The 16,135-nt window shown below is 35.8% G+C and overlaps 3 protein-coding genes across 4 annotated transcripts in view; 2 read left to right on the top strand and 1 right to left on the bottom strand.

Annotated features, from left to right (window-relative positions):
- Positions 1 to 6,770: 6,770 nt before the first annotated feature.
- On the top strand, positions 6,771 to 8,943 carry LOC128187137 (uncharacterized). The gene is made up of 2 exons (XM_052857357.1): positions 6,771 to 7,554; positions 7,872 to 8,943. Exon 2 carries the CDS (start codon positions 7,883 to 7,885, stop codon positions 8,921 to 8,923), a length of 1,041 nt encoding a protein of 346 aa, XP_052713317.1. The 5' UTR covers positions 6,771 to 7,554; positions 7,872 to 7,882; the 3' UTR covers positions 8,924 to 8,943.
- A 138-nt stretch (positions 8,944 to 9,081) lies between these two features.
- LOC128187138 (mitotic-spindle organizing protein 2B-like) lies at positions 9,082 to 12,155 on the bottom strand. Its single transcript, XM_052857358.1, has 3 exons — positions 12,023 to 12,155; positions 10,233 to 10,445; positions 9,082 to 9,893 (listed from the first exon to the last, which is right to left on the bottom strand). The coding sequence occupies exons 2-3, from the start codon at positions 10,361 to 10,363 to the stop codon at positions 9,701 to 9,703; spliced, it is 324 nt and encodes a 107-aa protein (XP_052713318.1). The 5' UTR covers positions 10,364 to 10,445; positions 12,023 to 12,155; the 3' UTR covers positions 9,082 to 9,700.
- A 109-nt stretch (positions 12,156 to 12,264) lies between these two features.
- Positions 12,265 to 16,135, top strand: part of LOC128187135 (oxysterol-binding protein 1-like) — a 14,261-nt gene continuing 10,390 nt past the window's right edge. For both annotated transcript variants that reach the window (XM_052857355.1, XM_052857354.1), the window contains exons 1-4: positions 12,265 to 12,521; positions 13,166 to 13,371; positions 13,991 to 14,238; positions 16,015 to 16,135. The exon at positions 16,015 to 16,135 is cut by the window's right edge and continues 57 nt beyond it. In XM_052857355.1, coding sequence (XP_052713315.1) covers positions 12,397 to 12,521; positions 13,166 to 13,371; positions 13,991 to 14,238; positions 16,015 to 16,135 — 700 coding nt within the window. In that variant the 5' untranslated portion in view covers positions 12,265 to 12,396. The remainder of the gene's footprint in view (positions 12,522 to 13,165; positions 13,372 to 13,990; positions 14,239 to 16,014) is intronic.

Here is a 16,135-nt window from a genome sequence, read left to right as displayed (position 1 = left end):
GTCGGGGTACCCGGCGCAAGCATAAACTCGGAGAATAAGAGAACTAATACATCGTCTATCTAAGTGTCCGCAAACTTACAGCTTATACTAAAAGAAATCAGATTATAAATGTTCATGTTGCTATTTATTGTGACTAACTTTTGATCAAGTTTCACTAGTGTTTGAGTTGAAATACAGATATGGTACAGATATATTTACCAAGCAATAGGAATTTGAAAACGACAGTATATAGAAATTTGACGTCAAGGCGGCGCAGTGAATATACATCAAATTGATGAAATTTTCGGAAAAAGACATTTTAATGCCAACCAATTGCTTAAAGGGACTTGGACACGATTTGAGCTCAAAATTTTAAATTTTGTTTTTCCATTTTAAATGTTTGGAATAGTTAATATTGGTATTCTAAATCTTTTGTCAAAACTTGAAAGTCAAATATTGAGTTATAAGCAAGATACAGAGTTTGACATTCTTTGTTTTGTAAACAAAGCTCGAGCCTTGTTATTGTTTACATATGTGGTTTATTGGTATGAGTTATAATGAAATGTTGCTTTCTTCTGTTGATGATATTATTTATGAACACATTGAAATAGTTTACTTTGTTTGCCGTGAGTCATTTTGTCAAAAAAATGGTAATTCCACACTTTACAGTATTTGTAAACAAATATAAGACTCGAGCTTTGTTTACATAACAATGAATTTTTACCTCAGTATCTCTCTTAAAACTTGACTTCTAACATTTAAATCTTGGTTAATCGTTTAAAATGCGCAGGTAAACCATTTCATACATAAAAATCAATAAAAAAAATTTGATCTAAAATCGTGTCTAAGTCCCTTTAAACAAAAACTATACGATGGCAAGGGATAAAGAACTTCAGTTTATCGTCTTTTTTCACTAATTGTTTAGCTAGAATTCAGACAAAATGACTAAATATCAATTAATTTTTACACACTAACTGATGTCAGCAGTTCTAAAATATGTACACAGAATCACTGTAGGAGACATTTTACAGTAATTTTACCTTTGGTTAGAAATGACCCGATTTTCCCCCACAAAATTCAAGAATGGAGAGAATATGTGAATGTTGATATCTTGAAATGTAAACAAAAGATGAGAAATGAAGAATTAATTATAATTTCCCTTTGTTTGTTAGGTGTTTAAAACATAGGATCAATAAGAAGCGTTAAAATGACGTGGCGGTAAGTTTGCGGTTGCGCCGGGTCACTGGGCGATGGCAACTTGGTCTGCTTACCAGGAATGATCTAATCATGCTATTGACAATAATTTTTTTACATTGATACACGCTATCCTGGTGTACATTTTGGTGAAATTTCAAGGGTTTATCTGTTTCCCCAAGGAAATATGAGTAAATGTCTCAATAATTTCCGAACAACCCTCGTATACGGAGCTTAGTAAGGGACTCTATTTTGTGGCGGAGGGTTTAGAAGAAATTTTCTTTCACAACTTGGTTTTAGAGTATCGTAACTTAAGGTACTTCACTACACCTAGACTTATACTTTTTAAGACAATACGTCACAAGATGGCGATTTAAATCTTTTGTTGAACTGTTTATATCGTTCGATTGGGTTGTATATCGTAGTAGCTCAGTGGTTAAAATATTTGGCTTCTGAACCGCAGATCATGAGTTCGAATCCGCTTGGAGCTTTTGTTCATGTTTACTGAATTAAATTTTCGAAAATGGAATTTTTCATCCAAAGTTGCACATTTTTTACCTATTTGGCTAAAATACTTCTTAACCATTATGATTTCTATCATAATCAAATTTTTCATCCAAAGTTGCACATTTTTTTACCTATTTGGCTAAAATACTTCTTATCCATCACGATATCTATCATAATCAAGGAATTTTCAGCTGATTTGAGAAAATATTTCAAGGTGTAGTGAGCCACCTTAAGCTTTCTTACTTTCAGTGAAAACCACATTCAGATAATTCGTGCATTGTGATATCTTCGATTTGTTTCCGAACATATTTTAACAATTTTAAACAGGGTTTCTAAAGGGTGCAACTATTGTACGGGTAACTCCTCCTACATGCAGTTTTCAAGATAAGTTGTTCTTTTGCAGATCAATTGAACATTTATATAAGAGGTGTGCATATTGCTAGGATTTAGATTTTAATATTTTACGGAAAAAATACCAGCCTTTGAACTTAAGGGTACTCCATTTCTCTGAATACGGTAGATATGTTTATCAATTCAGGGATTATGGATACAGTTCACAATCAAAGCCTGGTTTGCTGTCACATTGCCAGCTTTTCACTTGTTGAATACACCCCTGCGAATGTGTTCGGAATGTTTCCTTTATCGTAGCTAAGTATGTAATAAATCCAGAGATGCTCGAATGAAAGTTCACGAGACTTCACCGAGATTTGTTCAGTTCCTGTGAAATTTTGAGCGGAAGTGTAAGTGTTCGGATAATATTCTTAAAATACGTAAGTTCTGGTCATTTTTCATATCATATCCTACTTTGATTTATGTTAAAACATGAAAATCTGTTAAGATATGTGTTTTATTTCATCCTCTAGAGGTTATTTAAACTAAACGATAATATTTAGAACAGAGTTATCGTTCGTGTTCAACCACTCTACACGTGGTTGAAAGTATAAACATTGGTTGCCTAATAAAATCATAGCCATGTTTGATGCTTTTGGCGTGCAATACCATGCTTTTAAAAAAAAAAGAATGGGTGTTTGGTTTGCATAAAAACTTAGTATATCGAGCTATGTTCAAGGAATATTCTGCATAAAATATTATAGTCTGTTTTACAATTGATGCTATTACTAGGTCAGGCGCGGATCAAACATTAATCCTAAAAGGGGAACCGTTACTTAGCATGTTAATTGTTGCAATAGCAGAAAAAAATTATAATTTCTATTTACATATTTATTTCTAGAACTCGTTTTATCCTCTAATTAATGAAGATAAAGTTTAAAATCAATAAATGCCTAGATTTTACATTTGACTACAAGTACCTATAAATTCTAAGAAATAGACTATCATCATGAGGCACAATTTTTACTGCGAAACTAAAAGGGTCAAATAAAACCACGTGGTCTAAATTTAAATGACAATAACATTCGCAGGGGTGAATATTTCTTTTGACATAGGCGTCGGAACCGCCTTTTTTTGCATGAATTTGGGAATTGGGGGTTTTTTTTGGGGGGGGGGGTTGCTTGTCAAGATTTCTGAGGATAAGTGTAGCCCCCCCCCCCCTTCAATTTGCTTCCGACGCCACTGATATTTATCCCCCGCTCCGATTGCCTCCGAAGGAGGAGGGGGAAAACTGTTTTGCCCTTGTGAATACAATGTCTGTCTGTAACAAAAATTTCTGTCGCACTTTTCTCGACAACTATTTATTGCAGATGCTTGAAATTTTAATAGACTATTTGTTTAGGCATGCCATATCGTGGGATATATTTTTGTACCAATCAGACGTCAACTTCCTGATGAATATCGACTTTGCTTTTTAGCATATTCACATCAGAGCAGGGGTATTACTAGTGAGCATTGGCTCACAGATACAGATATCTTGTTTGGCATATTATGAAACTGATATATCATAAAAGTATAAAAGACAAGAAAAAAATGAACTTCGATTTAAGCCTAAAATTAGCTTTATATTCCGTACCATATCTCAAATTTTACATCAAAATCAAAAGGGACTATATTTTCCGAATTTATAGTAAGATTTTTCTGACAAGTCTATTATAATTCGAGAAAAAGTTTGAGACTTTTAAGTAAATTCATTGCATGCTGAATCGTTAATGGCTAAAATAGTGTTTTATCAGTGCAAAAAGGTCAAAATATCAATTGAGTGAAGAAATTGCAAACGTTTTCTTCATGTTAATTTAATTTATTTTATATGTTAAGTATAGATTTGTATTTATGCCAATGTTGACTTCGATAAAAAAAATAGAGAAAAGTGATTTATATGCAATTTGCACTTTCAGCGCAGAAAAGTCATATTCAATACACCGTAGCACCGAAAGAAACATGTATTTAGAAAAAAACAACTTTTTAAAAAGACTTTGATCGCAGGATCCAACGTCCGATTAATCAAGTAAGCTGAAACATGACGCATCTTTATTTGCTTCAGGACAACTAGACTTTTAAAAAAAGAAGTGATTTCTCTTAAGGATTTTCCCGTAAACAAATAGTTTTCGGATGATGTCCTTGGTATATATAATGAATTGAAGTGTTCAAATTATGCCTCCTTTGTTTGTAAAAAGACCTCGGTTGAGGTTCAAAGTGTATTGAAGACGGAAACTCATAAAAAACGGCGTATCTTTTTTTCTGAAGAACAGAGATGCTAGGCTGCTAGTTAAAATACAAATAGTTACTAGGAATCATTACCTATTGATGTCAAGATCCGGTTCTGCAGATTCTATTTATGATTATATATATCGAGCGAAGAATTTATTACGAATATTATTTTTTATTCAGAAATTCAACCTTGGGCAATGCAGCCCATCAATTGACAATATATTACAATATAATACAAGAAATCATATTGACGCAAGCGTCAAATGGGCCGCAAAAAATATAATTGTTGTATGAATCATTGGTTGTTTACATAAAAACACACCACAAAGAAGAAAATAAGAGTTGGTTGTACTAATTTTTATGGTAAATTTTAATATACTTTCAGCAACTTGTTTTGAAGTTTAACATTTTACTATTATCATAAAGAATCGATTTCGTTACTGTAAGCATTTCTAACGGAAATTGTATGATCATTGCCATAGTATGAAGTAATGGAGAAGACACTGCATGATTTGTACATTACTCTAATACAAAGTTCAACTCATCATTTTTCTCCTGGAGATTATGTATTTTAAACCATTTTGGTTTTTTTTGTTGCATTGTATTGAATGAATGCATTAGTTCAATATATGATTTCAAGGGACCTCATAATAAAATAAAAATGGATTAGTTCAAATTTTCCAGGCAATTCAAATTCTCATTTCTGTCATATTCTTGCGTAAATAATTGATATAAAATTAAATGTCATTTCATGATATTCTCTACCACTTTTTACATGAAAATATAATAAATACACACATAAAGTCATTTTATTTGACATGGCACATGGAAATTTAAATATATCATTTATATAAAATTTAATGACATTCAGGTCTTTAGTATTTCAGGTCTTTAGTATGTCCCGCATACCCGATCCTGATGCATTGTTTAAAGAATGAAAAACTCCGAAATTTTCCGAATATATTATAGCCTCGATAACAACGCGCCAAATACGACAATCTACTAAGTATGACCTACTTTTCATTTACGAGTAAAACAAAAAATATGTGATATTTTCTAAAAGGCATAAAACAAATTTCTACATGCAAATTTACTTTTAATTCATAAAAATAAGCATAGTATTAATTCTATTAAAAAAGAACTATCCCGCAGAAACGCAGTAACAATATTTAAATGTGTATCAAATAACGGACCGCCGGAATAAACATTAGACTCGGGGGGGGGGGGGGGGGGGGGTGAAACCCCTGATCAAGTTCCACACATTACATAAAGTAAATTAATTGTAAAGTTGCATATTACCGGTATATATATACGGATTGAAAATACATTTTTGAGTCCACAAGTGTTACACATAACTAAAGGCGTAGTATAAATTTATAACATGCGTTAACATACAATAGAATATGTTTCTTAAATACATTGAATGAGTTTCATGCAATTTGGCAATTAATTATTACGGATTAATAAAGCACATTTGTTATATTTAGCAAGACCAACCAAGGTAGATACGTGATCCGAGCCCAACAACTGAAGTAATTTAAATGTACTCCCAACAAATTGAATACGAGTTTCATTTTATTCTTCAATGTCCAAAATATTATAATTTACGAAAAAAATATTTTGGACATTGAAGAATAAAATGAAACTCGTACTCTATTTGTTGAGTATCACAAACATCACATAATCGAGCTTGCCTGTTCTTACGTTTTGCCATTTTCATTGAGTACATTGAAAACCTGTCTTGCAATCATGAAATTATGCAATACTTATCATTATAATTATCAATATTGTTCGCATTAAAAATCAATACACTGACAAAAGGCATGATGTCCACACCGCTCACCTGAAGCAATATCCAGTTTTGACCCGAATAGTTTTCAAAATTACTTACGATCAATAGAAAACTTTTATAATAGAAGAAATTTTATTCGTTTTCGTATATCAGCTTATAGATTTCAAACTGAATGAGGGCGATATCAAAACAATCCCAAAATTGAAAGGTCTTGTCTAAGATGCTACTATATAAATAGTGCCTGTTTGGGAGGGTAACAGTTGAAATTGACACCCCGAGAAAACCATTGTCAACCGACGCGAAGCGGGTAACATTAAAAAATGCAACGGGTAACATTAAAAAATGTTACATGCGCGAAAATTATGCGCGTACGGTTCGCTGTAGAATTCACGTTATTCCTATATAAAAGCAGTAAAATTTTCTTAAAAATTAAGACATTCAGTATAACAAAATAAATAGTGCCTGTTTGGGAGGATAACAGTTGAAATTGACACCCCTCGAAAACCATTGACAATGGTTTTCTCGGGGTGTCAATTTCAACTGTTACCCTCCCAAACAGGCACTATTTATATAATGTTACCCGTTGCTAAGTGCGTTGCTAACGCTGAGGGTAATAGAAAGGATTATGAACTGCGTCTTAACGAATCAGATTTCAGTATTTAACATGAAAGTATAACAAAATAATTTAGTTGATGGTCAAAAACACCTTTTATTCATCTTTAGTCATGCTCAGAGAAAAGGAGTTATATAAGTTAATAGAGAAATATTCTCCACACTTTATTAAATGGATATATATACATGTAGACCAAAAGCTTATAGGGATAATGACCTTTGAAAAATTGACATATTCTTACTTAAATATGTAGGATGTTTCGGAACAAAGGAAACATATCGTATTATACATTTATTGCATGAACGTTTGGGAGATATGAAGATTTACTCCCCCAGGGACAACGCTAATTGAGGGGCCTTGATTGGTAAATAACAATAAACAATATAGTTATAATGCCCCCCCCCCCCTTTAAAAAATTAAATTAAAAAGGAACTTTACCCAAAAATTAAAAACTGGTAACAAAAATTAGTAAATTTATTTACACTATTATAGAAAGAGTTGATTCTCCAGTTTTGTTTCTTTTAAGTTGATGAATGCTCCTCTTGAAATACGATTTATTTATTGTTCTCTTCGCCGACACCATTCATATGCGTTATATACATTGGATTGTAACATTGGATTGTAACATTGGATTGTAACATTGGATTGTAACATTGGATTGTAACATTGGATTTAATTTTAAGAAAAGTAATAAATCATCCCAGAATTTATTGAAAAAAAAGTTATAAGTCTGTAGGCGGTACTCTGGAATGAAATTATAATTTGATTAATTACGCGCACCATCTGCGTTTATTCATGGTTCCGCTTCACTGGTTTGAAATCGTTAGAGGTTACCATAGAGGAGGCTATCGACATTGCAAGGAAAAAGGTAAAACTGCTGTAACTTTATTTAATAGTTTCATACTCAGCAAGCAACAAACATACTACATTGTAAATGGAATCGATTTACAGCATTTAAATTCGTCACCTTTAAAGTTCCATCATTTGAAATTCAACGTGTAAAATGTCATCCATGTTACTTTCGCTACACACTGATGATCCATTTCACTAAGTATACACATTTTAATTTGCATTATTAAAAGGTGAACAGGTAAATACGACGAGAGAGAGAGAGAGAGAGAGAGAGAGAAAGAGAGAGAGAGAAAGAGAGAGAGAGAGAGTTTTAAATTGTTTTTCCTTTTGCAGTTTGAGGTGCGATGCCAATTCGCTGTTCCAGGAGTAGGACGGTGGTTTGTGTGTCGTCTGCCGCCGGTGTGGTTTTCCTTACATACGTGGTGTGCGTTATAGACCTCCCGCTTCCTAGGCGATCGAAGACTGAACAAATACTGGTCCCCAACCTGCCCCGTTCCGACGCGCTGGATTACGACCGGTATAAAGACCCGGATGTGGATGAATACGACGACTTGGACGGCCGGCAGGAGATCACAGATCAAACATCGGAGAACGACGTCAAAGTTTTTATCCGCCGGAATTCAAAATGGGAAAGAAGTGACGTCTGCGGGCAGAATCCACCAATGATTCAGACTAGTCTGGAATCGTCTGCGGGAAAATTAACTCTATACGTAGTACACAAAGGACCACTAGACCCCCAGGGAAAGGGGGATCCCACAAAGCAGATGTACTACGAGCTGTTCAGAGCTGTTCACAACAACCTCGCCTTCCACACTAACTCCGTGATGGTAGACGTGGGTTCGCGGGATGGCAGCTTCAGTATTTTGGCGGCGAAGATAGGACGTCGCGCCATCAGTGTACGGACAGGTGCTCGCGGTGTCCCGGGGGTCTGTGCCTCAGTTAGGTCAGTGAATGCCCAGCGCTTTGTTACCATCCTCCAAACCAACTCGTCCCGACCCCTGGACCCCGCCTACCGGGACCACGTGTTGGACGTTGACCAGGAAGTGGTGTGCGAGCCCGAGGGTGGGGGGTTCTCTCTGAATCAGTTAATCCCCCTGGGCACACTGGAGGCCCAGGCCCCGGTGGTGCTGTACCTGGAGGCCTTCCAGCACGATACCGAGGCTCTGCTGATGTGTGCTGGGGATTTCTTCACCCACTTTGAGGTCAGGGCCATTCTCATGCCTTGGTCTGCACACAATATCAAGGACAAATTGAGATTAGCGGAACAGATTAGCTCCTACAAGATGAAGCCATATGAATTTATTGGTGTGCAGAAAGAATTACTTTTAAGAAATGTGGAATATTGGCCAGTATATGTATTGTGGAAGGGTCTTGGTGCTTATTGACTAGTCACTCTCTTGTCCATTTGGTACCATTCCTTTAAAACTTTTTCATTTTATAATAGGCAGTTCATTTTAATGTTCCATGAATGTGTGACACAAGATTTAACTGTTGTACATGTTTTTCTTTGATAAAAAATCTCTATTTTAAAGAAGGATTGCACTTATCCTTATTTCAAAAATAATTTATTGTTATCAATATTCTCAAACAATCATACAAATCAGACATCCTTCAAGCATTCATTACTGAATTCTTCCATTACATTTGTCATAAACATTTTTATTACAAATGATTTGCTTCAGAGTTTAAATAAATGAATTGTAGTTTTTATATACGTGTACTACACAACTAACAACTTCATGAATACAAATACCATTCCAATTCAAACACATGAACAACTCTAAACTGACTTTTCTATCCATAAATTCAAAATGATTGACATTTGATAAACTGATTGTTGATGCCAGCCATAATATTTAGTCTGCCAGCAAAAATACCCCAGATACAACATATGTAAAAAGTACAGGTATCTTTACATAACATAATCATTAAAAATAACAAAAAACTATTAAATGAAGAATATATGATATATTTGACTCTCCCTGTCAATCATTCACTGACACTTGCACACTGTCAAATCAATAACTACATGTTGTGATGATTCTTCCAAACCAGAAGAGTTATCCTCCTTTCCTTAGCAAGGTTATGTACACTCGTTCTCTACACTGGCGTGTATTACTGTAGGTCTGTTCTGTAGACTTGTTATCACTGTGGGCCTGTGGTCACCGCCTGGCCTCTGGCTTCTTGTTACTGGGGACACGACTGCGGGGCTTCCCCCGCCTATCATCCCCGGGGTTGGGGCGCTGGGAGACCTCGGGGGAGCTGATTTTCTTTGGTCGCTGACCAGATATACTCCTCAGGACCTGTAGAATGGCCTGGGGGGCAACATTCATCTTCAGGAGGTCCATGATGATCCTTAAAGATAAAGAACACAGGATGTCAGTACAAACAAGAACCCTACAGGAAATTAATATACCACAATAGAAAAAGAAGTATGGTACTATTTATTGTGCTCTGATTATCTTAAAATTATTCAAAATATCCCATTTAACCACAAAACTTGACATTAAATTTTAACGTTTCAAAGCCAGGGTAGGTAAAAACAAATTGGAAAAGATAACATGGCATCACATGCAGTGTCTGACATTTAATCTCAACAATAAAAAAAAAAAGTACACACTCTGCATGTGAACCTATATTGGACAGACAAAAATAAGAAATAAGATATAGGGAGTTAAACTGTTAGGGACTGACTTGAAGACGCTGGGGTCCAGCACCACCCCGGCCAGCTGTGAGAGTTCGTACAGTTCCTGTTCCTCCAGAGACAGGACATTCTTACTCATTAACGTGAACTGTAGGAACTGGTCGCTGCCCACTGTTGTCATGGTTACTGGTTAGGTGAGACAGCTTACAGAGCAGGTACAGGTATTATCCCAACATGCCTCTTCCTGTCGTTTCTTTACTGTCCTACAAATAGCATACATACAATGACAAAACAAATTTATAAGTGTGAACATGTATAAAATGTTTCACCATTAGTTTTGTTTATAAAAGTGGGTGTAATTTTTTATTTTCATATCCTCAAAACTCTTAAGCCAAGGTTCATCCAGTTGGGATAGACAGCATATGCATGGAGGCAGATCATTTTTGGGAGTTGATTTTTAATTAAATCTCCTATGCAGTTATCGGTACTCTTGCAAACCAAAACTGAAACAGTGTTTGGACCTAAGCACAAATCATCACCGCTGACAAGACTTAGTTCATGAAAATAATCAATAAATTCGATGTACTGTATGCTGAAGCATTTTTTTTAAATTAAACTTATTTATTAATACATGTACCTTACAAATAGTAAGATTTTAAATAGTACAAACAATATAGATATTTTTTGCAGTCGTATGTATTCCTACGTCAGAGTTCAATATAGTCTTCTTCAACCATCGGCTGTCTCCGTAAATCCCCGACAAGCAGAGAGTCAGTCTTACAATCATGTCCTTAGAGGTCACGTCATCAAGCTATCACGCAACCTGGTGTTGGCAGAGACTACCTCTTGTTTGTCAGAGATTAACGGAGACAGCTGAGCATCTGGTTGAATGAGACTAGAGCTCATCATTGCATGAATCCATACAATTTTTGAAATATTTCGATTACTGATACATAGTTTGATGGAATCAGTTCTATTTTTGAATATTACACAAGATTCATAAAGGGTTTTCTTGAAATTCTTGTCAGAAAAGTGTGAGAATTCATATTATAAAAGTGTGCGTAATTCAAATACAGATTATAAACTACTTGCCAAGCAAAATAACATATAGTTGATTTTAAAATAAATAATAATCGATAAAATCAACTCCCGTCAGTACTAAATACTTTGATTCAAAAGAGGACTTGGTAAATTCTAAAATGGTGATTTGCTTCTCATATTGTCCATAGATACGGCAAATATAAGTAACTGTTAGTCACAAACTCCCAATTTAATGTATATTTCCATTACAATTTACAAACCCATTTTCGTTAACACCATAAGTATATATATATGAGCTATTCCTAAGGAATGAGGAATCATTCTTTGAGTATCATGAGATGATCAAATACGGTCCGGAGTGATCAATTCCTTAAAGGGCTTTATGATAGATTTGATCATCCCCATCCGTAGGGCTTTATTGGAGTTGATCACCCCCAAACAGTATTTGATCACCTCATAATATTCAAAGAACATGAAGAATGATTCCTTATTGCTTACAGTTAACTGCTATATAATTTTCAGCAGTTGTAAGATTAAATCCTTAAAAAAGCCATTGATGAATTGTATTGAACTATACATTACAAAATAGATTTGTAGTTTTATCACAGACAGACACCTGAAAATGTAAATATTAAGCTATAAAGTTTATTCAAGCTATGTAGATTGGGGTGTTATGATGACTAAATGTTTCACGTTTTCAAAGCATGTCCGGTGTATGATTTCTAGAATAATCTTGACATCTAAAGTTTTAGCATTGCGTAATGTTAGACCCCGCTGTCATATCACATATGTAACTTACTAGTTTAGAAGGGTAAAGGTCACTGTGAATCACAAGAGGATCTCGCCACTCTGGTCCAAGGAAGTTGGAGATATTGCATCTAGCGGATGAATCGAAAGTAAAATAGTTCGTGAATAAAAATAAAGCGTTGATATTTAAAGGTTAAATGATTTAAGTCAAATTTTCGCATCTGATATTTTTAAATAGTTTTATGGGAAAGTGAATAATTTTTATTCCGATTTACCTAATAAACCGAAAAAAAATATTGAGCGGAAGTCGGACTCGGCGTGTTTTGTGTGGTGTGTGACGTGTACAACAGCCATCTTCAGAAAATATTGAGGAAAAATAATTATTATTTTGATATTTTAAAGAAATCGAACTCTGACATCACGGGGATGTCTGACAATCGGTCTGTACACCAGTCCAACTACCGTGGATGGTTGTACAAGTGGACTAATTACCTACGAGGCTACCAGAAGCGTTGGTTTGTCCTGCAAAATGGATTACTGTCATATTACAGGTTGGGATCTAACGAAAACATACTCTCTTTAGGAGATGCATGATCAGTAAATTTAACACAATAATTAATGACCAGTGATACAGATTATACCATCTTAAACCCATCTCAGAATTGCATTTAATTAAATGATCCTTGAAGAACGCCCCACCCGTTCATTATCCAAATGTTATATTTTTTTTTGCAATATTAACTTACCTCTATACTGCAGTATAGGTTTTGACCAATTGGATAAATTGCGCAGACAAGGAAAATGGCCCATATTATCCTTTTTCACTTTTGAATAGCTGAAATAAGTCATTTTCAGATGTTTTATAGTAATTTAAGCTAATTTTCCACTAGCTGCTGGTCTGTGCTCCTGGTCTGAACAAAAAATTTGGATGAACGACTGGGAGCTACAGTGCCACCCATTGAAAAAATTGTCGGATTTCGCGAGATTTCGATCAGTTGCCAATCTCTGTTATTTATGCATATGCATATGCAGTCCCATTGAGCTCTATTGTATTATCATGGAAATCCTAAGTCTTTTAGAAGCTTTTGAAGTGACGTGGTTATGCTATAACATGTATAATGCAATAGAAATTACTGTAAATGTTCATATTTAACTGTTACTTTAAATATGTTTACTATTTTCAATTTTGTTTCAGAAATCAAGCCGAGATGGCTCACACATGTAGAGGCACAATTAACCTTGCCAATGCTTACATTCATACTGAAGATGCCAACACAATAGTTATTTCCAACAGTGGTACCCATACATTTTATTTGAAAGCCACATCTGAAGTGGAGCGACAGAAATGGGTGACAGCCCTGGAGCTCGCCAAAGCTGATGCTATCAAGCTCTCAGATCCTGGTATATCAGATCACTGTTATATGTTATATTTAAAGCAATATGAGCTGCAATTTTCATGCTTAATTTTTGGTTTACTACCAAAATGACAAAAAATATTGTGGTTTCTTAATTTCTGTTTGCCCTATTTTTGTGGGAAAAGCCATTAAGAAGCTTTAATTGAAGCAAAACTGAATTATTGTCGTCCTGTACAAAAATTGACCTGCTGTATATTCCTTAGAAGAGAAATCTGTCTTCTGACAAAAAATGATGACTTTTTCAAATCTTTTTTATCATAAAAGTTTAAGTTACATGCAGACTTATCATACTAGCAAGTTTTTGCAGCAAAATAAAATTCTAAAAAATACAGCTCATATTGCTTTAAAAGTACCGAAAATGTATTATATTTAGTGTGCAAGCATTTGGAAGAAATTGGTTTCTCAGAAATGTAGCATAGATTGATGAAGTGCATTTCTGAATTTTTATATTTATTCATGTACACGTATATGCATGAAGTTTAGAAGCATGATTCATTTAGCAGCAAATGTGTCCAACCAAAAATGCTAAATTGAATACCCAGCCAAAAATTATACATTCACCACAGGCTCCATATCAGAAAGATGATGTCATTTTTGTTTCTTAGGGGACAGTGATGAGGAGGTTGAACCTGAGCCAAATAAAAATGAGTTACAAAACATGGTGAAGACTTTGACTGCCAAACTGGAGGACATGAACACTTGTAATGATCTGATCGCTAAACATGGCACCGGTCTCCAGCGAGCCCTCACTGAGGTCGAGTCTATGGATAGCCCGAGTGAGGCGGGAAGTAAACTCAAAGTCATCAACGAACGAGCGACCATGTTCAGGATTACCACCAATGCTATGATCAACGTGAGTTTACAACTGTTGTGTTATTAGTTCTCCTTACAGTAAAGAATCCTTGTAGTATTTTCACTATTTTGTCAATGATATTGAAGGCTATTAATTATTGACTAGTGAAGAATCTGTGTTGTATCTTGTTGACTATGTTCAAATGTATTGATTGACACTGTCTCTCTTCTTATGTACTCAAGTGTTACTGTGGTTTCATCAATATTCGTTGAATACCAATTTTGTGGATTTCGTTTTTAAGTTTAGCCATGAATTTAAATGTTCATTGAAGTGCATTTTCTACTAACAATTTGTATTGATAAGGTCATTGGCCACGAATTAATGTATCCTTGAAACTGTGATTTTCACTTTATCCACGAAAATTGATACCCTTGAATATTAATGAAACCACAGTATAACTTATGGTCATTCTTTCTAAATAAATCCCCTTTAAATATAGTTTAAGCTGTATGAAGTTGTGCAGTAGATATGCTGTAATGGCATGATGTCCACTTAGGGTGAGGGAGAAGCATAGTTAGATCATCACTTCTGAAATTCAGTCTGTATTCCCTTCTGTCTGTCATTCTTTCCCAGTTTTGTGTCAAGTGTAAAAATTTTCAAAGAAGAAACATTATACGATCTTACTTGTTATCATAAAGATTGCTCATGACCTGAAAGTGTGTCATACCGCTGACCTTAGGGTGCATCTTGCCCCTGACCTGAGGGTGTGTCATACCCCTGACCTGAGAGTGTGTCATACCCCTGACCTGAGAGTGTGTCATACCCCTGACCTGAGAGTGTGTCATACCCCTGACCTGAGGGTGCATCTTACCCCTGACCTGAGGGTGCATCATACCCCTGACCTGAGGGTGCATCATACCCCTGACCTGAGGGTGTGTCATACCCCTGACCTGAGGGTGCATCTTACCCCTGACCTTAGGGTGCATCTTACCCCTGACCTGAGGGTGCATCTTACCCCTGACCTAAGGGTGCATCTTACCCCTGACCTTAGGGTGTGTCATACCCCTGACCTGAGAGTGTGTCATACCCCTGACCTGAGGGTGCATCTTACCCCTGACCTGAGGGTGCATCTTACCCCTGACCTGAGGGTGCATCTTACCCCTGACCTAAGGGTGCATCTTACCCCTGACCTTAGGGTGTGTCATACCCCTGACCTGAGAGTGTGTCATACCCCTGACCTGAGAGTGTGTCATACCCCTGACCTGAGGGTGCATCTTACCCCTGACCTGAGGGTGCATCTTACCCCTGACCTGAGGGTGCATCTTACCCCTGACCTGAGGGTGTGTCATACCCCTGACTTGAGGGTGCATCTTACCCCTGACCTTAGGGTGCATCTTACCCCTGACCTGAGGGTGCATCTTACCCCTGACCTGTTGTCATATATGCTCTATAAGCCTATAATTTTCCCATATGAAATTTGAGTTCATCCTTTCTAATTTACCGGTACTTATGTAATGTAAAGGTACATGTTGAAAGGATACACTAGTAGTGCAGATAAATATACACACTTGCAATGTCATTGACACTTAGGCTATTATCAGTTCTTTATCTGAGGTTAGTTATGACCTTATTTACAGATAAGTAAAATAATGTAGATTATGATTATGTAGTATGTACATGAGCTGACTGGTGACAGATACCAGTCACTTATAAGACAGAGCAAGGTTACAAATTGTACACTTCTACATATATTATTAAAGGAAGATATCATCTTGGATTAAGGAGCTTGTGGAGAATACCTCATTGTGGTTATACAATGCCTATGTTATGTTGTAGGCTTGTGGGGAATACCTAGATGTGGCTCAGACACAGGTCAAAAGGTTACAGAAGATTGTAAACTATGAACACGAACAAAGGATGAAGCTAGAAGAAATGGTAGAACAACTTGCCAAAGAGC

This window comes from Crassostrea angulata, chromosome 6 (genome assembly GCF_025612915.1).
Source record: "Crassostrea angulata isolate pt1a10 chromosome 6, ASM2561291v2, whole genome shotgun sequence".
Taxonomy (NCBI): domain Eukaryota; kingdom Metazoa; phylum Mollusca; class Bivalvia; order Ostreida; family Ostreidae; genus Magallana; species Magallana angulata.
The sequence above is the reverse complement of the archived record's forward strand: the minus strand, read 5'-3'. Positions and strand labels throughout refer to the sequence as shown.

What these genes read in the sequence shown, in the direction of transcription:
- LOC128187137 (XM_052857357.1), top strand. Translation starts at nt 7,883, where the DNA reads ATGCCAATTCGCTGTTCCAGGAGTAGGACGGTGGTTTGTGTGTCGTCT.
- LOC128187138 (XM_052857358.1), bottom strand. Translation starts at nt 10,363, where the DNA reads ATGACAACAGTGGGCAGCGACCAGTTCCTACAGTTCACGTTAATGAGT. An exon ending in CTGGACCCCAGCGTCTTCAA is followed by an intron (nt 9,894 to 10,232) that starts GTCAGTCCCTAA and finishes TTTATCTTTAAG; the next exon opens with GATCATCATGGACCTCCTGA.